This window comes from Melopsittacus undulatus, chromosome 2, assembly GCF_012275295.1.
Source record: "Melopsittacus undulatus isolate bMelUnd1 chromosome 2, bMelUnd1.mat.Z, whole genome shotgun sequence".
NCBI classification, from domain to species: domain Eukaryota; kingdom Metazoa; phylum Chordata; class Aves; order Psittaciformes; family Psittaculidae; genus Melopsittacus; species Melopsittacus undulatus.
The window spans coordinates 101,039,160-101,062,436 of record NC_047528.1 but is presented as its reverse complement, the minus strand read 5'-3'; the positions used below and the strand labels follow the sequence as shown (position 1 = coordinate 101,062,436).

Sequence of the window (23,277 nt, the reverse complement as noted above, 5' to 3'; positions counted from 1 at the left end):
GGCGCGACGGCCCCGGGCGGGCAGAGGAGGCCCCGCCATGTCCCCGCGCGGGCGCTACCGGTGGGCGCTGCTGCTGGCCTGGCTGCCGGCAGGTGAGTGGGGCCAGAGGGGCGGCGGGGGCACGGCACCCTCCGGGGACCCACCCGCCCCGGGGCACGCCTGGGGCTCCGGGGATGGGAAGGCGCCCTCGGGTTTTGCCCGGGGTTAACGTGGTGGGAAGCGATGGCGGCCCCGCGGTGAGGGAAAGGGACGGCCTGGTCCGGGCGGGCGTTGTTTGCCCCATGGTGACCTACGCTGCCGGGCGGAGGAGCGGGGTTCTCCCAAACTCAGTACAAAAGCCCTCCAGAGAGGAGTTTCGTTACCCCAGAGGTGCGGGTACCTGGTGTGCTAGGAGGAAGTGGCCGCCTGCTTCCTGGCAGCCTCCGGTGTCGCTTTGTGTGCGGCCAGCGTGGTTTGGACCTGAGCACAAAAGGCAGACAGGAGGGGTTCCCCTCTGGCTTGTCACAAGCGCCCACCCCAGCCTCTATGGGCATCTGGTGTGGCTGCAGTGCTGCTGTACCTGCTAGGTACATATATGGAGAACAGGAGCTCACTTTCGTGTCCACAGGCGGCCTTCGGCAAGCAGAGGTCTTTTCTGGCAAGCTTTGCACGTTGCCCAACAGCTTCTGATCTCCTGTAGGAAATAAAATGGTCTGTTTGCTTCTTGGATGCCTGGGACTTTGTTGGTGATTTAGATTTAAAACTAAAAGTTAGCTTTAAAACCAAAACCAACGTTGAGTTTTTCACAGAGAACCAGTAAAGAAGCAAAGAAATACATAGGTGTGCTTGTTGATTGTCTTGCCTGACAGCTGTGTTCCTTATGATGTTCTGGCTAAAATTTGGCTTCACTGGCTCTGAAGGTTAATGTCTTCAATGCAAAGCTACAGGCCTGAGATAGCTGTAACTTTCAAGGTTGGTAGTGTCTGGTTTTGCTCTTTCCAGCCAGGGTAACAGCATGTGGTAGAGTAATGCAGTCCAAGTTTAGAAACCAGCCTTAATGCCACAACTTTTCAGTTTTCTTGGAGGAGGTTGTATATGAAGCATCAGATGTGCATTGACATCAGACTATCCTCCGGTGGGAACAGAAGGTTTTTAACCTCTTTAGAAAATAAGGAACTTAATCTTTCAACTCTGTCTCTTTTTCAGGTCAGGTTTCTGTAAGTGAAAAGCATATAGTGATTTGAGTATTTTATTTTTTGCTGGAAGGATGCTGCTGTAGGAAACCCATGGATAACCTGTTATGTTTACATGAGCCTGAACAGGTCAGATAGAACTCATATCAAAATTAATTTGACTGACAAGGAGATAAAGGTTTTGTCAGCCTTGAGAGTTTCATTTTGGATTGACTTCTTGTGGTTTCCACAGTAAGATCCTATGGGTCAGCTGTTTCACAATGAAAGCTGAAACAGGATCTGTTGTAGCACAGTGCTCTTAAATAAGAGCAACTGTAAACACCCATTACTAGTATGGAACTTTGCTACAGCATTGTAAAAACTAGAGATCCTTTGGGGTTTTAGAGGTTTGCATGGCTGCTAGTACTTCTGTGTTTAAGTGTGTATATTTTATTTCTCAGAAAAGCCTTGGACTCAGAGTTTACCATGGTCCTCTGTTTGTGTGGTATTTTTAAAGCAAATGAGTTCACTCTGCCTGTGCTTTTGAGTTGGCTGACCAGCTGCCTATTTCAAACCAAAACCTGAGCAAGTACTGCATTGATAACATCCTACTGCAGACTTACTTGTGGCATCAGTGTTGCACCTCTGCAACATGTTTTCCACCAGGTGCAAACTGGGTGAGCTTGTATTTGCCTGGAATGTACTGCAGAGGTGCAGCCCAAGAGGACACTGAAAGAATGATGCTTGCAGTTGCAATCCAGAGGTTATTACATACTTCCTTGTTCTCTTGCTCTCATCCTGAAACATGGAATAGAGGGAAAATCTTTGAATAGCAACAAAAAAAACACGTATTGGTTCATGGAGACCCTTTCAGTTGGTACCTTCCAAGCATCTCCATTTCCTTCCCTCCTTTCCTGCTGCTGTGTTCCCCAGTTAAGAAGCAACTAGCATAGCACTGCAAACTCTCACTGTTCTCCTGGGTATATTCCAGAGAGGGCATCATACATTTGCTCCGCACTGTTTGTATTCCCTTATCTAAGGCAACTGGTGATAACTTAGCTATTGTTAACGACAAGTGCAACTTACTGTATTATCGAAGTTTAAATAAGATAGAGGTGTCTCTGAGTGTGGCTAAAATAAAGCATAGCTTAGAAGAAACTTTGTACAACTTTCTTCAGTGGTTGTAGCTGCTGGGTGTGTGCTGTTCTGAACTAGTAGAAAACAGATTAAGTTTAACTGATGCTACAGCCCAAAAGTTGTATTGTCTTATTCCTGGTCACATTCTGATGACTGTCATAGCAAGACTGTGATAAAGTTTATTTGGTGTTTTTATGAAGGGATGGCACTGCAGAACTTTTCTGGTTAGGATGACAAACCAAAGCAATCCCATCCTGTGTGCTTCTGGGCTCAATGAATGATCTTCCTCAGCTTGGAGGGACAGTTTTCCTCCTGCAGGAGAACACAGGTTCATGTGATACATACTGGCTGCTAATAGTCGCTTTGGAGAAAGTAATTTAGACCATCAGGCAGGGCAATGCAGCTGGCTCAAGCTGCCTTCTGTCAGGGAAAGATGGGACCCACATTCTAACCAGGGTTTGTAACTCTGGATGGCTTCACCATAGAGACCAATGAGGTCCATAGCTGCAGGTCCTGGATGAGGCCGAGGGAGATATACTTTGACTGTTGGTCTGGTGCAGTGAAAACTGTGATGTAAGGTCAGTTCTTGCTGGCTGACTGCCTTCTCTGTTCTCATTTGCAGGTTGCCTCTCCCTCCTGGTGACAGTGCAGGATGCTGAGCGTTATACCACCTTATTTGCCACTGTCATCCTCAAGTGTGACTATAGCACCTCAGCTCAGCTGCAGGATGTGGTGGTGACCTGGCGCTTCAAATCCTTCTGCAAGGACCCCATCTTTGACTACTACTCACCCTGTAAGTGTTAGTTTTGTCCTCCAAGGTGTACTGCTACAAATAGGCAGGAAGGGAAAGGTAGACTTCCTGGATAATACAGGCTTTTGACCTCTTCCTGCCCACAAACCAGGTCAGGTGGTGGTATTTCCCTGTGCTCCAAGAAAAAATATCTGTGATTTCCTTTGCAATGTGAAAGTTTTCTGATATGATGTAGAAATCCCAGCCAGAGCAGCTCATTTGTCCTCATCATCAATTCAGACAGCAGAGAGTTTCAGCCATGTCGGACACATGTCAATCTTGCCAGCTCCCTCATGCTTCAGCCTGTTTCAAAGCAAGGGTCCTGCAACAAGTGGACTTCATGATTCTGTGGGGGACCCCATGGTTGGAGCTAGATACCAGTGACCAGATGTTACTGATTTTAGAAAATATAAGAAATATATGCATTTTGGAGGGCAGAAAGACTTCTAAATCATAACATTTAGTACTGGTGGCAGCACTTTCATGTGCAGGCATTCTGGTGTGTGCAGCCTTAATTCAGGAGTTTAATAAGATGGTTCTTAAAAGATGGTATGCAGACTGTATCCTGGGGTGCGTCAAACACCATATAACCAGACGGTCAAAAGAGGTTATGATCTCACTATATTTAACATTAGTGTGGCCTCACCTTGAGTATTGTGTGTAGTTCTGGGCTCCACAGTTTAAGAAGAATGTTAAGATACTTGAATGCAACCAGAGGGTGGCAAGAAAGCTGGTGAAAGGGCTGGAAAGCATGTCCTATGAGGAACAGCTGAGGACTTCAGGTTTGTCTAGTTCGGACAAAAGGAGTCTGAGGGGCAACCTTATTGCTCTTTGCAGCTTCCTGGGCAGAGAAAGTGGAAAGGGAGGCGCTGAGCTCTTCTTCCTGGTATCCAGTGATAGGATGTGTGGGAATGGTTCAAAGCTGTGCCAGAGGAGGTTCAGGCTTGACATTAGGAAATATTTCTTTGGCTTCCTAGAGAGGTGGTAAATTTCCCAAGCCTGTCACTGTTTAAAATGCTTTTGGACAATGCCCTTAATAACATGCGTTAACTTTTGATCAGCCCTGAAGTGGTCAAGCAGTCAGACTTAGATGACCATTGTAGGTCCCTTCCAGCTGAAGTATTCTATTTCTTATAAACCCTGCAGTCTGTTTAAGCTGGCCAGCCTTAGATTAATTGCACACTGAAGAATGAGCTCAGAGTGGGGAGCCTGGACGTTTGGTGTCTTGGTGCCCAAACTCTCCTTTATGCAGTCTAGATGGTTTGGGTAGTGCTCTACAGCCTACTCCGCAAGCACGTGGGTCCCTGGCTTTGCTGATCCCAGGATAATGTGAGTACTTTGGGCCCAGGTTTAAGCTAATAGCCTCCAGAAGGGACAGAAAGCATGAAGGTCACAATGTTTGCTTAGTTGGGTCTGTTCTTACTGATCCATTGGAGGTACAGCAATGGAGGAGCCTTTGACAAGCTTTGTCTTTTCCTCTTCTCATTTCAAGCCCTTTACAGACAATGCTGACTGTATCAGTTGTCTTCACAAATCTCAGCTCCCAGATACCGGGAATTTCAATGTTAGTTTATATTGTAAGTCTGCCATAGGAGTATTGCAGAAAAAAATGCCTCTTGTCCTCCATTAATTCTGTTAGGTATCTTTACACATAATTCTTAGCTGGAGTCAGATGATGGATTCTTTTCTGCCTTTACAAACTCCACAACATCTAATGGGATACAGCAGGGAAAGGGAGACAATCCCTACAGCAGTTCATGTCTGTCTGGAGATTTTGTTTGGTAAATAATCACACTTTTGTTTTAGTTCCAGTACTCCTGGGAGTCTTATGACTTTTTTTCCTTGCAGTTTATCTTCATACTGGGAGCTGCCCTCCAGCCTACCACCATTAGCTTCTTTCTACTGTTGTTCTTTCAGCTGTGAGTAAAGGAGGCATCTCTTCTGCAGCTCCTGTATTCTCAAAATCTGTCATTCCAGTGGCTGTACCTCTCTGCTTTTGAGTACTTCAAAGCAACTTTTCTCTGCTGGTCTGAAACCATACTTGCTTTAACTAAACCAAAGCAAATGCACATATGTATTCAAGAGTTTCTCTGCTGCTCACAAGGGGATAGAGAAATAACTTTTAAAGAAATAACTTTTGGCATCTTACTTGATGTGTGTTTGTAGCATACCAGGCTGGTTTAAATCTTCACCAGGACCCATCTACCGACTGCAATGACAGCCAGCGAAAGGTGCGCATTGTCATCCAGAAATATGGGCAGAAGGAACCTGTGCTGGGTGTTGACTATCAGCAAAGAAAGATCACCATTCAGAACCGTAAGTGACTTCACCTCCAGGCAGGCAGCAAACTCAGTAACTATCCAGTATCTGGGCCTGTTAAGTGAAGAGAAGCATAATCAGGGCTGATGTCATCTGTAGCTTACACATTCTGTGAGGTGGCAGTGGAATAAGAGCTGTGAAGGGCTGGCCAGAGGGTATTGGAAGCACTACAAGCTAAGGCTGAGCTGAGGATGCCTGCGCATTTTGCTGGAGAGCACAGAATTAAGCTAAGGAGCCCAAAGGCTAGAAAACAGTTACTTTTATGAAGTACTGCATAATTGTCCAGGTGTATTATATGCGCTGGGCTGTCCCGGGAACAATAGCTGTTACTCCTGCCAGAAGAGTTACTGGGATGGCTGGCCTAACAGGGACAGTGATTTGTGTTCCAAAACTTAGGGCTGGCAGTTGGCAGCAGCCAGTTATCTTAACATCCATCATCCAGCAACATGCTGGTTATTTCACTCCACAGGGAACTAGTCCCACTTCTAAGTAGTGTTTGCCTTCCAGCAACACCAAGGAAAAAGGGACTAGCAGTTAATGCTGTTTACAGGAGTTCTTAATGGACTCAAATGGGATTGTTTGAAGGTGATGTCTATGCTTGGGAAGAGGGGAGATGCAGTACTGTATGTCACATGCAGGCAGAAAGACCTCTTAGAGTGGGGCCTGAAAGTAGTATCTGTCAGTGCCAAACAGCCCACTGATCTCTCATCCTCTCTCCCACAGGGGCAGACCTTGTCATCAGTGAGGTCATGTGGTGGGACCATGGCGTGTACTACTGCACTGTGGAAGCACCAGGAGATACCTCAGGTGACATGGACAAAGAAGTTAAGCTGATTGTTCTCCGTAAGTGCCTTGTGATTTTTTGCCTGGGTGGTAGATACCTCCTATTCTCTTCCTCCCCATCCCAAGATGTCTCCAGCAGAGGAGAAGTGCTCAATAATTTGCTATGCCCAGGTACATCAGCATCCTCTTTCTCTCTCTGTTTTACCCACAGACTGGCTCACAGTAATCCTCATCGTTCTCGGTGGCCTTCTCCTCCTTCTGCTGATTGGAGTATGCTGGTGCCAGTGCTGTCCCCAATATTGCTGCTGCCACATCCCGTGTGTCTGCTGCCCTACCCGTTGCTGCTGTAATGAGGAAGGTGGGGTTCAAGCAAATGTGTATCCATTCACAGCTTCTGTCAAGACAAAAGCTTGACTGGGATCTTGCTGAGGTCCACTTTTTTCCTCCAGTTCAGCATCCATGTAGACTGAGATATTTCTTTGGCAGTGTGACTGCTATGACCATCTTATCTGAGTTTAGAGGATGGGAGCTAGGTAGGATACATGGAGCCCATCTTGCTACTTTGTGTCCTACTTTAAGAAGTTGCTGCTCACTCACACCTTCCTTCCAGGTTCTCTCATGTCATCCAGGGCACCATCAGCTCCCTTGTATGCGTAGCTCAGGACTTTTCTTCCCTGTCTTGTGGTTCATATGCCTGTGCATGTGAGAAGGACAAGCAAATGCCGTGGTATTACTCTCCAAACCAGCATAACCTACAAGTGCGTTGCTCTGAGACAACTTTACGTGAAAAGTTGAATTTTCTATTTGCATGCTATTTCAGAGCTGCTTCTTCCACAAGAAAAAGGGTTGGGTTGGTTTTATTTGGGGAAGGAAGTGAGGAGAAAGAAAGATGGTCTCTCATGGTGGTCAGCCATGCAAATGCATTCTGAGGTTCCAAGGGTTGAGAGAAACTCTCTTGTGTGTCATTTTTAGCAGTAATAAACATTCTGCAGCAAGACCCTGTTCTCTTAATCAGGCCACCATTTTAATTTTGGCTGCTAAGGTCATAGACCCTCTGTGTTCCTGTAACTGACACTTCGCAGCAACACAAAGCAGACTAGTCCCTCTGCAGCTTACACAAACTGACAGCAACAAATTGCAAAAAACACATTTATTTATCACTGAAATCACCAGGTTCTTCCCCAGATGCTACAAGAAGGGGATTTATGAACAAGGAGCTCTGTTTCTGATTTCCTTTTGCCTGCAAAAGGGCTAATTGCTGTACCTTGAGTGTTTAAAAGTAGTGACAGTTTTAGATTTAAGCTTAATTTGCTTAGCCTTTGCAAAGAGCAAACAGAGCATCCCTCTTACTGCTAAAAACAAACCAAAACACTTTCTGGGGGCTCTGCAGGCAGTCGAGTGAAATGCATAGTGTTGAGGAGGGTGTGGAAATCTGACAGAAAAATTAGTCGCTCTGAAGGGAGAGAGAAGTGATGGAGATGAAAGACACGTATCTGCAGACTTCTAGTTCTCATCAAAAAAGGGATTCAGAATATGTGTGAGCTCCTTTTTGGTTTTCTGTGTTGTAGGAGATGATAATGTACTCCAGACTGCTTCTGTTGTCTTTCCTGTCTCCTGTTGAGGATAAGTAGGAGGGATTCTTATGCGGTTTCCTGCTCACAAGTAAAGTGCAGACAAGTCCAGTCTCCTTGATTGATTGCTGGATTCTTTGACTGTAATTTTTATTCTAGCTGCCTGCCATCTTTATCTGGTTTGCAAGGAATCCCTGTGCCTGCTCCCCTCCTGTAGTGTACCTTCACTTTATCCTGCTTTTGACTTACTTTTCTGTAAGTCACTCAAGAAAGATTGATACAGGGGATACCTTAAAAAACAATCCTGAGGAATAGCAGTTCCATATAGCTGAAGAGAAGGCAGAAATCCTAAAGAAAGTCTAATGAGTTACAGTGCGAGCCAGGTATGGGTGATTTCTTCCCAATTATTGTCCACTAGAGGGTAGCCTGGATCTGCTGAACAGTCATTGATGGCCTCAAGGCAACATAATTCTGGGTGGTTTCAGTCAGGTCATTAACTAACATGATTTTGAACCTAGCAATAAAACAAGTGCATTGTCTGGGTAATTCGGAATTGGTGTACAGAAATACTAAACATTTCCCATGGAAAGCTCTGAGAAAAGCTCACCAGGGTAAATGACCAGGGTATGCCCTCCTTCTGTTCTATTAGTTTATTTTCTACTGTGAACTTCTTCCAGTAATGAATTGATGTAAAATAGGGTATACTTGCACCTGGGTCTGACTAGGTTGGAAAACATTGACATTTTTTTTATATAATTGGTTATATAGTCCAGCAGCTATAAAGCTTGTCAAAGGTGAAGAACAACCTCTCTCGGGGGGAGTAAGTGGAGGGAACAACATGACATTCTGCCAAAGTCTTACAGCAGTAGGTAGATATAGATATATAGGTATCAATTTATAAGTATCAATTTTGGAATTTGGGTAAATCTGACTTTCCACAGATAAATATGTGCACTTTAAAAAAAGAGATCTATAACTTTACTCCTGTTTTTCAGGTAGAGACCAGAGTATATATTGTTTCAAACTGGAAGGCAAAGTATCTGTGGAAGGAGGAAAGGATGAAGGTAGTGAAGGAGGTCTGAGAGTAATACTGCACTTGTCCAGCTGTAGGAAGAGATCAGAGAGTTACAGGGACAGGATGACTTTGATTGTAGTGACTGTCTTCATACCCTAAGGAGGGGAACCCTAAAGTAGATTTGCCCACAGTTGCTGAGCCTTTCACTCCTTGGGCAAAGACTATGGTCAGCAGGTTCTAGGACATTCTCAAGCTGATAACTGGAGGAACAGGAGATAAAGAGATAAGGCCTTTTCCTTCTTTTTATCCTTTTTTATTTTCCTTTCTCTCTTCCTCCAAGTTTGAAACCAAAACTGAAGGGAAATCCAATGGGGAAGAAAAAATAACAATACAAATTTGACATGCTTGAAAGCTGCTACTTCAGGCCACACAGCTTTGAAGAAAAATCAAAGTATTAAGATTAAACTCTCCAGAATTTCCAGCTTTGCAATTCACTCTGGTTGGAGACAAGCTGGGGAGAGAAGGGGATTTTGGAGTGGAGAATGAAGTGGAGCTGCATGAACTGTGGGGAAAGGGAAGAATGTGTTGAGGGGCATAGTTGGTCGCTGTTTTGCTACAAGAAGTGCTCTGTATTCAGTGAACTGGCTAAAGGAGGACGTTTTTAATAACTGGAGTGCTACCTGAAATGAAGAGCTCAGTCCCAAAGAGTGTGCAGGTTAAATGCTGCCTGCTGCAGTTGAACCCAAGGGACAGAATTAACTGGAGCTTAGCTGTAGCCTGGTTTCTCAAGGAAGCAAGGCTTATGCAGTCAACCTGTCTGTCTACCCTTCCTGTCTACCCTATTTCTTTCCTTCCAGTAGCTTTTAATTTCGTCAGCCAGATTTATCAGAGGGGTACAAGTCTTAAAGGCAGTTATGCTCCTATCTGTCTGCTGAACTGAATAGCCAGGAATTGCCTGACCAGAGAAGAGACTGCAGTAAAAGCCTGCCACTTCTAAAACTCCAGAGGAGGCATATAAAAGAAATGTTGCAAAAGCCCAAAAGCTCTGTTGCAGAAAACCTTCACCCAGTAATGACAGACAAACCATGTAAAGTCAGGCTTTGCAAGGTCTGGAACTTGCAGAATTTACTTGCTCAGAAACTTAAATTTGGTTGTCTGTGCTAGAAGTAAGTTTCTGTAAGATGTTTTTAGGTATTCCCAAAAAAGGAGCAGCAATAAGTGAAGACTGGGATGGTGAGGTTGTCTGTAGAGGAGGTGAGATGGAAATGCTGCAAAAAGCGAAGTGGAATTGCAGCCTGACCCCACAAGTAAGGGTCTGCAGTTAGCACTAGTGGGCAATCTGAGGGAGACAAATTTCCACTGAATTTTCTCGTTTGGCACACTGGCCATTGATGTTGAGAACAGGAAATTCAGTTTGTTCACCAGTTTGACCATACTTTCATAATTTTAGCAGTCATGCTGAGGTAAACTACAGAGACAAGAGTGGTTGAAAGAGTGAAAAGGTAGAAGCTGGACAGTGCATGTCTGAGTGCCCTGTTTGCGGAACAGAGAAGAAATGATGGAGTATGGTGTGGAAAGTCTGATCTGGGCAGAGCCTACATGAAGGTGGCAAAACAAAGATCGTGTTTAGCTTAAAGCCAAAAGGGGAAAGGACCAATAATGAGCTGAAAGAGTTTTAAGAGAGAGAAAACTATAGCCTTGCTGTATGAAACATTATTTCCTGCCTTTCCACAACTACTCATAATGACAGGGCAGGTAGAAATCTTGCCTTTGGTTATGTGCTACGTACATAATCATAATGCCATTTGTTCCCAGTTGCTGGAACTGTACCCTGAATGTCAGGTAGTAACCCTTTTCTTCTGTATTATATATCTTTTTGAAGCTGTACAACTTTGTATTGGCATTCCCTGTACTCCACCTTTGTGGGGTGGAAAGATAACATCCAAAGGCTACAGTCTTCATGCAAAATGGTGTGTGATCTGCAAGCTGTGCTCTCTGGGCAGCTACTGTAAGCTTTCTTCTTCTTCATTTACAGCACTGGAACGGTACCGAATCATGAAGCAGGCTCAGGCACTTGCACCTTGGATATCACCCAACATGTTCTTCAGAGGTGGCGACAGGAACTCACAACTTTCTTCTTACCAGCTGAACCCTCTACTGCAACAAGGTGAGACCGTGGGTGTCATTTCAGAGGCAAATTGGGGTGAGAAACAGGTAACTTTTTGAGGAGGTTCAGTAATGAAGCTTTAGTCTCTCTATTACAAGCGAAAGGTGTTCTTAGCATGACTGCGTGTCCTAGCATGACAGCTCTGCTACATCTGAGTGTACTATAGACTTGCCTGGGTGAATAAATATGGTCTAAGTCATCTTAAGTGTCTTGCTAGGCTCAGTGCTTGGTGAAGTAGTTTAATGCTAACTAAAGTGTATCTGTGCTACACGCTAGTGACTGCAGGGTAAATATACCCAGCTTATCTTGCTTCATGTGGTAGAGGAGGGTACTGTTTCTTTGTTCTGCTGTACTGGTCACGGTCAACTCCTTATAGCCAAAATTGACATGACAAGTGAGGTGCAGTTTGTTTGAGTTCTTATCAAATATCTAGTCTTCAAATGATTAAGGGCAAACTGCCTTCTGTGCAATAGATCTAGCTAGCATGCACCAAAAAATGAAGAACTCTTTAATAAGCCAGGCAGAATTTTCCAGTTCTTCTGCCCCAGAATCTCTTGTATTTGTGTATTTGTAACTTTAATGGAGGAGGGAAGATGGAGTCTCTGAAGTCCCAGAGAAATAAGTAATAAAATAATGTATTACCAGTAATATTATTTAATCACCCAAGGAAAATGTGGGAATTTAACATAATAACTTCTCAAATAAATGTAACATATTTTTCATCTGAAATCAAGCTTTTGATCACGATACAGCAGTCACAGATTTACTTTGTGTTTGATGAGTCTTAACTGTTGTTTGAAGAAATAGTTTGCAAACATCTTAAATATTAGATTCAAGATGTCTGAGTATACACTTTTTTAGCCCACTAATTTATTGTACAGTTACCACTTTTCCTAGTTAGGGCACCAGATTTTCTTAAGGAGATCTGGTGACTGAGCTACCATGATTTAAGACAGAATACACTGAGTCTTCTTAAGGAAATCCATGCTGGCAGAAAATGGGCGAGTACATTCTTCACAGTTTCTTAGCCCATGTTTTCCACAGGCCTTGAACCTCCTGTACTTAAGTTTCCCTTAAATTTTTTCAAGTCAGCTTTTTACAGATGATGGCTAGAAGAGACCTCTAAGGTCATCTGAGCCTACCTCTTGCTCAGAGCAGGACTATCAACAACCTGTCACATTAGCTGTGGCTTTGTCCAGACGAGGACAGGTGTGCTGTATAACTCATGTCTTACCTTTGCTGGCCAAGAGACAGATCATGCTGCAGCTTACTAGTACGATTCATTGCACCTTACCTTGTGTGGTCTGGATGTGCTGGTTGTAGTGCCTGAAACTCATGCAGCTCTTGCACTGAGGAGGAGCAGGAAAAGAGAGGCTCAAAAGGGACTCAGCCAGGATCATTGTTTCCCCTTGACTTTCTGTGTGCTTCTGTGCTTTTATCCTTAGATGTGTCTCTGCAGAACAGTCTTCCACTGGTGCAGCCACAAGCTCAGTTTTCTGCTAACAAGGGTGTTTTGGACTATCTGGAGTCTGAAATCCAAAACCTTAACATGTCACAGCTCCAGCCACCCTCCCACCAGCAGCAGGCTGTGCATCCCAGCCTGCTGTCCTCCCTGGGCTCTGAGATCATGCCACCTATCACAGATCATATCTCCATCCATGGGAGCAGCAATTCTTCACGGCCACAGAGAGCTGCCCGCACCCCCAGAACTTGGGACTATGCAGCAGAGGACAAGAGGGAAAACCGGAGGTGGCCCTTGCCTTCCAGTGGGGATTCTCATTCCAGCTACAGCCGGGAGCCCTGGGACAGGCAGCAAGAGGACCATCCTCAGAGGCAGAGGATAGATGGCTACAATGGCAGGCCCCTGCACTCCAGACGGGATGCATCACCACCAAGCCAGGCTGACAGGGGCAGGGGCAGCAGCAGCAACTGCAGTTTCTATCCAGAGGAGGCCAAGGAGCGCTCCGGCCATCATCGTGGTGGGAGGCAGGAGCCCGCAGGGAGGCGAGACTACCAGCATCACACCAGCAGAAGCAATAGCTCAGGTCAGAGGCGGCACAGCTACTCTCCCCCCTCTCGCAAAGGGTCATGGAGCTCCTCAGAAGAGCAAGTTCATCTCCCAGTGACAAACCGCAGGCGGCGGTCCCGGTCTCGGGAGTGGCCAGAAGATAAACCCCCCAGTTACCGCTCCTTAGAAATCATCCCAGGGCAGGACAAGAAGCACAAAGGCAGTGCAAGGCCACGCTCGGTGAGTCAGCTGCCTTTTCACTTTCTCATCTAAGGGAAGAGATGGATTCTGGGGAGTAAAAGTGAATGTTACTTTATGCAGTCTGTTGGCTTTTCAAACAGAGGGTAAGGAGCACTGGGTGCCCTGCGCAACTTGCCTATGAAGAGACATGTTGCAGGCTATAGTGTGTTCAGGGACAAAGTAAGCAGTCAAAGTAGGTCCCTTATCACGTCCCACACTGTGTGACATGTTATACACTCTCACTCCTGTCACCACCTACAGTCATTTGGGGCTCTATGTATGTGTTGGTGTTAGAATAGCTGTTCTGGCACTGTCTGGGGGAGAAAGCACTTCCAAGTAGGCGGCAATACCGAGTATCCTCTGCAACCCTCACCGGTGTTGGTTTACTTCTGATGCCTTCTAATAATGTGCATGATTCTCCTATTATCTCCTATATCTCCAATATTTAATTTCTGTAGTATGTTGGTGATATTTCCAAGATGGTTCATATGAGAAACTGTCCAGGTGAGATGCCTGAAGCTACATGATACAGGCTTTAAGATCATGAGAGACTGTAGCAGTGCAAAATATGCCATCCTCCAATCCAGATGGAAGAGGATGGCTCCTGAGAACTGAGCATGAATTATATGGGCAGTGAAGAGCTATTTTTCACAGCTCATATTGTCAGTTTACACTGGAACTAGATTTCAGGTAGCAACCTAAGTGTGAGAAGCTTCATATCCAATTGCTAGTCTCTAAGTAAGACAGTGTATTCCACCTTTAAAAATTAAGGGGTTTTAAAATGAAAAATGTTAAGTGTCCCTTATCACATATATGTAGAATTTTACCAGGTGGGAGTCTTCTCAGAGGGCTGTATTTTGCACATTACCATTTTCCCTTCCAAGTTTTGGAAGGAATTGCAGTTCTAGTCCCAGCTAGGATGTGTATGTACATGAATGGGTTTGTTATGGTGATCAGAGCAGGTAGAAAAACATAATACTTCCATTCATCCTTCCTTGTTCCTGAACCTTTTCTTTTCTCTTGCAGGACAGAGGAAGTTCCCACAGTGGAAGAAGCATAGTCATTTAATGCCAGTAATGAAAGAACTAAGATTCTCACTGGACTCCTCTTAGATCCTTCTACTTTGTAGGTTGGAATGCTGCTCTTGATTGAACAGACAACCAGCAAAAAAACCCAAAAAACTGATAAAGCAGCTTCCCCTCAGATTTACAGCTCCAAAGGATCTTCGTCTAGTGCCCAGGAAAGCAAGACATAACCCTTTTTTGTTTCTATGACTTGGAAACTTAGGTTTGCAATGGGCTATGGTCTGTTGGAAACAGCAGGTATTTTTCAGTAAATGGTATATCCCCAGTCTTTAAAGAGAGATATCAATTGTCTTTATTAGGTGCCCTGACACTGCAAGGAGCCCACTCCATAGAATGCTGGTCCTTTGCACACTGGTTACTGGAGAAGAGCTACAATGATCAGAATTATGAATAGAATAATTTAGGTTGGAAGAGGCCTCCAAATGTCACCTGATCCAGTCCCCTGGGAGTTTGGTGTAGGAAGGCACAGCATCTCCTTTGTGAGGTCCTGTTGTTGTGCTTCAGAATATGTAATGTTTGGTGCTTTTGCTGGGCTGCTCAGCATAGCTGGGGCAGTTGCTTCTTTTTCTCTTCCAAACACAATGATCACTGAGTTGGAAGGATGTTTGACTGCCTTAATAAGGGCTCACTAGCATGTCTGCAAATTACCATCTTATCTGCCTTACGCTGACTGAAACAACCTGCCCTACATGAAGTTTACACCTTAGGGCCTTAAAAATCACTTATTCACCAAGCTTTTAAACCAGGCTTGAATTTATTTGTAAACTTAACGAGCTAAATTGACCAAGGTTTGGCCATCTCTACAGGAGCTGAGTTTGCTCAGTACTGACTACTGTCCCTCACACTATAGACCAGAATTTCCTTCAACTCTAGGAAGCATGGCTTTGGTGGATGCATCTTGCCTAAGCCATGTACTCTTCCATGCTCTATATTCTCCCTTTGTTCTCTGTGCCATGTATCATATACATGGGGTGATATAAAGGGCTCAGAAAATGTTTTACAGTCACCTTTTTATTAATATCCTTGATCCTTACTCTTCAAGCAACTCCACATATGTTGTGCATCTGATGTGTAGCTAGACTGCAGGGATTTCTCATCTCTCACCTTGCAAATAGAACAGAGAATTTCTTTATACTCTTAAGATCAGTTGTGAAGGAGAAGAACTTGCCATTTATCCTTGATGTGATTCATCCACTGTTTTCATTTAAAATGTGCTGGAAAAGGAGAGGCTCTCTGGCTGCTGGCTGCTTCCACAGGAAACTGGCTTGCCAAAGGCACTTCTTAAGATTCAAGAGACTCAGCTGTTGTCAGGGAGCTTTTGGAGCATCTTGTGCATTATTTTGTAACCCAGAGGTACTAGAGATTGGCCATTATCAATGACTGCATCTCCTACCTTATTTCCCAGCCAGTGCCACATGGGACACTTGCTACTATTTGGTCTTTAATGTCCTGATTACTGAGGTGCTTATACTTCCCCGTGGAAGACTGACAGGGAGAGGCTTTCACTTTGCCCACTTCCTTTTTTTCTTTTCTTTGGACAGTTATGGGAAACATCATGCTTGGAGCAAATGCTCCTGCCTGAATGCTCTGATGCAGTTACTGGTTGATCAAAGGCCACTACATACAAAGAGTGCTGATTTTCCTACAGTTTCTTGGCTGACAGTGCTTATATTTAATTGTGTGTATGGAGGTAAAACAGGAGGACCCACTAGTTCTCTGGTTGACTTTGTTTCAGAACCAGAGGCTTACTTTTGAAGACAGAGGGGCTGTTCACCAGTGAGGGCTAGCACAAATAAAAACGAGTGGAAACTCTGAAGTTTGAATTCAAGAAAGGAAGGCTGTATTAAGTGTAGTCCTTGTCTCCATTAAACCCAAACTATGAATAATGTGACTGACCCATGAGTTACATCTGAAATACGGGGAATTAAGTGTGTTCTCCAAACTTGCAAAGCCAGTATCACTCTTGAATCTGGTTCTTAGCCACTGGCTGTCAATCATTTTTATTCTTATTTAATGACATGCTGAGGACTTCATGCACTCTGTCTTCTATAATGTGCTAGTATTTTTATTAGTTAGTAGGAGTTTATGGCGATGGAATAACAGAAAATAATATGGACTCCTTCTCCCTAAACTATCATTCTGATCTGACTTTAGCATTGCCCTGTGGCAATTTTTAGCAGATACCCAGGGCCCTGCAGATTCTACCCTTAGAAGCTAAACTGAGACATCAGATGAGATCCCAAGATGTGTTCATTTTCCTTAGCATTCAGTTGTGTATAAGCCAACATATATCCACCAAGCTTTCCCAAGAGCAAGAACTCCCTCACACAGCAAGAAGACTCTTGAAAAGAAAACCCAGATGACTGTGTAACAGTAGGAGCTGTTGAAGCTTGCTGTAGAATGAGCACACTAACTGTAGAGGTTGTGGGTTTATCCAAATGCTATGAAGGAGCCCTCCATCTTTATTTGTTCCTCTAGTCTCCATCATTGAGTTAGGGTGACCAGTTGGAGACTGTGTGAACTTGGTTTGTGCTGGGTGAAGTCTGAAGAGTTTTATCTTTATCATACCGGAGCTCCTCTTCAGTTACCTTATTCATGTTTATAGAAACATTAAACAAAAGTCTTCAAGGAAAATTGATTGTATCTCAGTCTTACCTTCTTAAATTGTGTTAGAAGTAGATTAGGTTATGCAGCAAGGAAGCAGAAATGGTACCAGGTTTACTGGTTTACGCAGGTTTACACAGACCTACTGCGGTTTGTAAAACACCAGCTGTGAAATAATGACAAGGAAATGTTACACATTAGTGCTTTACAAGTGCAAGCAGACAGAAAAGTGGGAAAGAAAAAATTAGTATGTTTCACATATGGGAGTTATTGCCATTCTAGACTTCTAATCTTCCTGTCATGCACTTAAAGGGATATACCTTACCCCCAAGAATGAATTTTCTGTCTCAGATAAAGTGCCTTGATGGCCACTGGAGTTGCGCTAATTTAAAATGAGTATGTAATGATTGAGTAACCATGCCACATGGGCAGATAAGGATGCTCGTGCTGCTCCTTGTCAGCTGCTTTCCACCTCAGACCAGAGATTCATAAGAGAGATAAAAAATCATGTCATTTTAATTTGATCAAGAAAGGACTTGCAATATCTGGCTTTCTTGCTTATTTGCAGAACCCACTATCATTCTGGAATGCCATTCCAGGAATGGAGGGCAAGGGCTGCTTCTTGTGCAATCATTGATCTGATCTTGGCAAGTGCCTGTTTGGCAGTAGAAAGTGCTGAAAAGCCCAGTTGCTATCTCCGGGATTGTATTTGTGATAGCACTAGCTAAGGTTAGGCTAACTTCAGGTTGGGCGAAGTTACCTGGTGTGATACCAACCACAATGCAAAGCTCTTCAGTGGTGTGTATTACTACATAAGAGTAGCTAAGCCCCCTTTGTGTTACTACCTCCAGCAGCACATCAGTTTAAAACACCCACTCAATATGCTTAGTGCCTTCCATTTGTCGACCTGACACAGGAGAGAGATGACACTTGAGGTTGTATTAAATTAACCTCCACAAGCAGTGACTGCTTCTTGCTATTTCTGCTAAGTTTAATGCCTATAATGTGCCTTGTGCTGGTCTTCTGAATATTATTCCATCTATAAAAGCAGATGGTAAGTGTGTAGATTCTTTTCAATGACTGTCAAATGTATAATTAAAGAGAACTTTCAACTGGTTGCTCTTGTGTGTTCTTCCTAGGCCATAAATTGCTTTCTAGTGTTTGCACCATAAGTAGAACTGAAAATTCTCTGTTCTTACTTCTGGAATTAACCTTGTTACATGTTGGTAAGAATTTTCTATTATTTTTAGAGCAAAAATGCAGAATGGTTTGATTGTATGGGGGATTTTTTGTTCTTATTTCAGGATACTTTTTTCTTTGTTTTTCTAAAAAAGAATGTAGTTTGAATAAATACCAAGAGAATGGAAAAATGTCTGGGGAACCATTGGCAACTCTCTAATGATGTGACCAGCTGTAACAATCACTGACTTGGTTGCTATGTCTGTAAAAGAACACTTACTGTTTGGTGCTAAAGTGGTCTGAACTCCATGAGAAGAAATGTCTTCTAGAAATTTTGATTGGTTGATAAATGAAGATGCTGGTTGAGCTTTTCACACTTCCCACATGTGACAGTGACCAAGTAAGTAAATGGCTAACATAAGAATGGAGGTCTGTTTGGTCTCACACAGTAGGCTTAATTTATGCCTCCTGTCCTCCCCATTCCCCTTTGCTACTGCCCTATGGGACTTAGTGTTGGAGCCTTTCTGTCTCTTCCACCTACTGCTCAGTGGTTGCATGTGCCAAATGCAGATGGTTGGCCAGACTGAAACGCCAACAGGCACTTGGAACTTGAGCTCTGGGAAAACGTCCTACATTGGCAATGTAGCCACTTTCTAACCGGGACCAGGGAGCCTGGGGAGAAGCTATCATAGAACAGTTTGGGTTGTAAGGGACTTCTAGTGATCATCTCATCCATTCTGCCCTTGCCTTGGGCAGGGGTGTCTGATTAGATCAGGTAGCTCAAAGCCCCATCCAATCTGACACTTGAACACTTCCAATAACAGACTTATTGGACAATCTGTTCCAGTGTCTCACCACCCTTATCATAAAGAACTCTTCTTTATATTGTATTTAAATCTATCCTCTTTCAGTTTAAAACCTGCCTCCCCTTGTCCTGTCACTAAGGCCTTGATAAAAAGCCTTTGTCTTTCTTATATTCCTCCTTTATTGAAAGGCTGCCTTAAGGTTTCCCTGGAGCCTTCTTCAGGATAAGTAACACCAATATTTTTAGCCTTTCTTCATAAAACAGGAGCCCATCCAGCCCTCTGATAATTTTTTGTGGCCCTCTGGACTCACTCTAATAGGTCCATGTCTGTCTTGAGCTGGGGGCCCTTGAGCTGGATGCTTCCCCTCGTAGGCTTTGATAGCTGGCTCAGATGTGTGCCCATCTTGTCGGTGTGTGCAAAAAGACTTGCACATGAGGAAAATAAATAAATAAAAGAAATGTGAGTTGGGTGCATACTTACCTCTGTGCACTGTTTGGTCAATGCATTTGTTGGACTAGCCACACATAAGTTCCATTCGTCAGAGCAGTGTGGTTAGGGCACAAGCCTTCCCATAGAAACAGTGTGAGGAAAATTGAACACAGTTCTAGCCATTATTAACATTGAATTTGGTCAGCTTATGAAAGGGGCCTCTATGACATGGCTGACTGCAAAAGTAGGGGACTCAGTGACCCAGGAGCTGCCTTCCATGTCTCTTAGGCTCAGGTCAGACTGACCATTACCAAATCTCAAAAACAGGTCCAGAGTCCTCCACAGCTTCTTGCCTGTCCCACTGAGTTGGATGTGTTTGCAAAGAGCAAATGGGGAAACAAAGCAGGACCTTTGACCCCCTGCTATGGCTATATTAGCTCTGCATAAATGACAGTGTCTCAGGTGAGCATCTACCTCAGCTTCAGTCTGACAAAGAGAGAAAGCAGGACAGGTAAGAATGGAACTCTCTGATCTCGGTGCTATTGACTTTGTGACAGTTGTATTTAGGATATAGAGAAGTAAGTGGAGGTGGTCTTCTATCTTTTTATTGCAAGCCAAAGTGTGGGCATTTCTCATGCTACATAGCCAGGAATACTGCTGAAATGGAGGGTGGGAGTGCTTGTGGTGACCTGGACTGAAGCTGAGTGATGGATGCTCCATAAGACACTCATAGGATGGTCAAGCCAATGATAGGGATTTCAGTTTCAGTGTTGGAAGATACATAACATTTCCTTAGCTGCCTTCAAAACAGGGACTACAGGCTCTAAAGCAGGTAAGATCAACTCCTTATGCTTTTGGGAAGCGAATTCACACTTTTTGTCTACAGAGGGGAGCACTGACTCTAGGATTAAAAATCAAGGAAGGCTGGTAATGGAGCAACTGCTGCTTTCAACAAATGTTTAGTGAATGGAGTGGTAGCTTTTGGAGGTAATCTGTAAGAAGAAGGAAATTAAAAATGGAAGCAAATTTCCATACTGCAGGAGAAGAAGGAGCATTGATTTGTAGCTACCTGGCACAGGATTTAGCAAAGCAGTCACATGTAATAAACTTGTAGCCTTTTTTGCCATTGCAATTCCTAACACTGCAATGTTTTCTTCATGTTGCTCTGACTGATCCAGCCTTCTAATTCAGGGTATAAACTTTAACTTCTAAACATGTTTTTAAGTTTAGTATTTTTTAAATGCTTGTTTAGATGCAATGCCATCTTTTTAATGTACCAAGTACACATTTTCAAGAGTTCCTCCAGTTCTGACTGTTTTAATAAAATAAAGGAGCTAAAGTTTGGACTTACTATTCCCTTTTGAGAACTTCTTCTGCCTCCTACCTGCTTCCTTAATCCCAGTGTGGAAAAGACAAGAGAGCCTAGTTGGGTTTTTGGGTCTCTCCTCAATTACAGCAAGACAAAATAATCAGATCACTGGGTCACTAAGATGATCATTCTATGTGATGCACTCACTGGCACAATGCTCTTTAGAGCAATTTAACAAATTTTAAAATAAATAAATAAAAACCCACAAACGAATAAATCCCTTTTTGTGATTTTTTCAGTTGTATTTATGTGTGGAGTGACTCAGTTCTGATCTCTGCCAGTTTTCGTGGTTTGCTCATGTGCTGAAACAAGGCATATTAGCTCTTGTATAAAAAAAGTAGCTTGAACTGCCACACATTTCTTGGAGCTCTGAAAGCTATCGTTCATTATGGACATTTATGATCATACAAATAAAAGGACGCTTTCATTTTTATATTATCTTTACCTCACTTCTTCAGAGGAAATGCACCGTGATCTTTCCTGTTCTCTTCTTCATTTGTTGGTTAGGTTTGTTGCAAAAACCTGGTGTTTAACTTGTAACGCTTTATTTCTCTGAAAACAAACAAAATATTGTATGCTGATTCCAGCAGGTCTCTTGGTGTAGAGAGCAGAACTGCTGCTGCAAATCATGCTGCAATCCAGGGCATTGGTGATAGCTCTGATTCTGCTCCTTAGCACGACTCTCCCTGGTGAGTCTAAAAAGCTTTTCTGTCTGCCTGAGACAAGGCTCAGCTCTAAGGGTGCTCACTTGCTTTAGAGAAGTCTAACCCATCCATAAAGTAGGACTCAAGTCCAATAGCACAGTTCAAGACCACAAACATACAGTGCTTGGCAGTGTGAAACAAGCTGGCAAGGGTATGGCACAAAAATTGCCCATACCTGGTGCAAGGCTATGTAAAGCCTATGAGTGATAAGGTGCTGATGTATGCTGTGAAAGCAAATACTGGGGGAGGCCTGAACCTCAGAATTCAAGTCCTTTCCCATTGTGCTTGGGGGTAAGATGTCAGAGACACAAGTGGCTGGAGAAGCCTCATGTTTTTCTGCTTCCTGTTTCTCAGAAGTGCATTCAAAGTCCATCTTTGAGAAAGACCGTCGTGACTGGTTGGTCATCCCTGATGCAGTTGCAGCTTACATCTATGAAGCTGTGAACAAGATGTCCCCTAAAGTTGGTCAGTTCTTGGCAGATGCTGCCCAGACTCCAGCAGTTGTTGTGACCAGGTATGGAAACTAACACTTTAATAGCCATGGATAAATAGGGAGACAAAGCAGTGGGACAAAGGACAGATTAATCAAGTATCTATATGGGGAGACCCAATGGTAAATGAATCAGCAACCAAAGCCTGGTGTGACCATAATGGGAGTGGAGTGCTGGAAGGTGGAGTGGGGCAATATGGTTTTATGTGAAAGTGCAAGCTGTTCACAGGGATGCACACTGAACATGGCAATGCTTGTGGGGATAGCAATTACTGCTCTTCATACATGGGTAGTGAGGGAGGGGGCCACTGTCTGGTGGGGGATCAGTCCCTCTTGGGAGGGTGCTGGGAAACACTGCTGTCACTGAATTCAAATCACAGAATTTACTCTAGCTGTGAATGCATATTCCTCAAAGAAGGGAACAAGTTTCCTCCCAAAAGCAAAAGCATGATGACCCTAGAGATACAGTTTTATGTAACTCATACTGCCTAGTCCTGTATTCTGAGGAAAACCCCTCTAGGACTGCTGACAAGCTTTACACTCTCAGTGACAGGCAGTGTGATAACTAACATCATGTATTTGAGTATCTTACGACATATACTGTCATCTCCCACAGGAATTTCCTCATCAGAGAAACAACTAAACTCAGTATACTGGCTGAACAGCTGGTGGAAAAAATAAAGAACCTGTGGTACACAAAAGTCCTAGGCTACTAGCCAGATGAAGACAAGCCAGTGTTTCTTCATGTAAGTTGGTAACACCCTACAGTCTCCTCCTTCCCCCTGCCCCTACTATGGACCAAGATCAGCCAGCAAGACAGAATCGATGCTCTTCTTAATGCCACTAGAGGAAACACAGATTCAAAGACTAAAGGATGGAAGGCATCTGCTGAAAGCTCTTCTGAAAACAACCCCACAGCTGGGCATAGGGACAGCAATGAGATTGTACTGCTCTTCTGTAGCCAAATCCTGAGAATTAATTCCTCCTGAATGGCTTGGCCATTGTCTCTCTAATAAAAACATGTTGGTTGTTACACTTCCTTAAGTTTCCTGTTTGTACTGACTGTTATAAAACCACATTCATCTTGGCATCCCATTCTGCTGAGAATGTAGCTGTGATCAGTAAGTTGTTGCAGACAAAGCTAGCAAACCCTGACTGTTCAGGCATTTTTAACCTCACATTGGAAAGACCATGAAATTTAAGTCCCACTGATTGTGCTCCTTAATTAGGTAATAATTAAGTAGATTTCAGATCATCTGGGAAAATAAGTGCCAGTACACTGAATTGTGCATCAGTCTGGGGAGGAATACAAGAATATTGTGAGACAATGCAGGAATGTAACTACACAGGCTAAGGTCCATTTGGAATTAAACCTCACAAGGGATTCTTCAGGTACAATGGTAGCAAAAGGAAGACTAGGGAGAATGTGG

At 43.7% G+C, this 23,277-nt stretch overlaps 2 protein-coding genes across 3 annotated transcripts; both read left to right on the top strand.

Moving 5' to 3' along the window:
* The first annotated feature begins 3 nt into the window (after positions 1–3).
* On the top strand, positions 4–17,982 carry ILDR1 (immunoglobulin like domain containing receptor 1). Its single transcript, XM_031051447.2, has 8 exons — positions 4–92; positions 2,911–3,081; positions 5,245–5,394; positions 6,121–6,240; positions 6,392–6,538; positions 10,802–10,933; positions 12,379–13,181; positions 14,208–17,982. Exons 1-8 carry the CDS (start codon positions 38–40, stop codon positions 14,247–14,249), a joined length of 1,620 nt encoding a protein of 539 aa, XP_030907307.2. The 5' UTR covers positions 4–37; the 3' UTR covers positions 14,250–17,982.
* A 1,772-nt stretch (positions 17,983–19,754) lies between these two features.
* On the top strand, positions 19,755–22,592 carry LOC101880497 (apovitellenin-1). Of its 2 annotated transcripts, XM_031051441.2 has the most exons (4): positions 19,755–19,795; positions 21,244–21,342; positions 21,712–21,871; positions 22,464–22,563. In XM_031051441.2, exons 2-4 carry the CDS (start codon positions 21,282–21,284, stop codon positions 22,561–22,563), a joined length of 321 nt encoding a protein of 106 aa, XP_030907301.1. In that variant the 5' UTR covers positions 19,755–19,795; positions 21,244–21,281. The 2 variants fall into 2 exon arrangements, with proteins under 2 accessions (XP_030907301.1, XP_033915974.1); XM_034060083.1 differs by lacking the exon at positions 19,755–19,795 and having other exon boundaries at positions 21,242–21,342; positions 22,464–22,592.
* The last annotated feature ends 685 nt before the right edge of the window (positions 22,593–23,277 follow it).

Bases quoted from the DNA above. Each gene is read 5' to 3' on its own strand.
- ILDR1 (XM_031051447.2), top strand. From the start codon at position 38: ATGTCCCCGCGCGGGCGCTACCGGTGGGCGCTGCTGCTGGCCTGGCTG. The intron at 5,395-6,120 runs GTAAGTGACTTC...TCTCTCCCACAG, and splicing joins AAAGATCACCATTCAGAACC to GGGCAGACCTTGTCATCAGT. The intron at 13,182-14,207 runs GTGAGTCAGCTG...TTTCTCTTGCAG, and splicing joins GCAGTGCAAGGCCACGCTCG to GACAGAGGAAGTTCCCACAG.
- LOC101880497 (XM_034060083.1), top strand. From the start codon at position 21,282: ATGCTGCAATCCAGGGCATTGGTGATAGCTCTGATTCTGCTCCTTAGC. The intron at 21,343-21,711 runs GTGAGTCTAAAA...CCTGTTTCTCAG, and splicing joins CCTTAGCACGACTCTCCCTG to AAGTGCATTCAAAGTCCATC. The intron at 21,872-22,463 runs GTATGGAAACTA...CATCTCCCACAG, and splicing joins CCAGCAGTTGTTGTGACCAG to GAATTTCCTCATCAGAGAAA.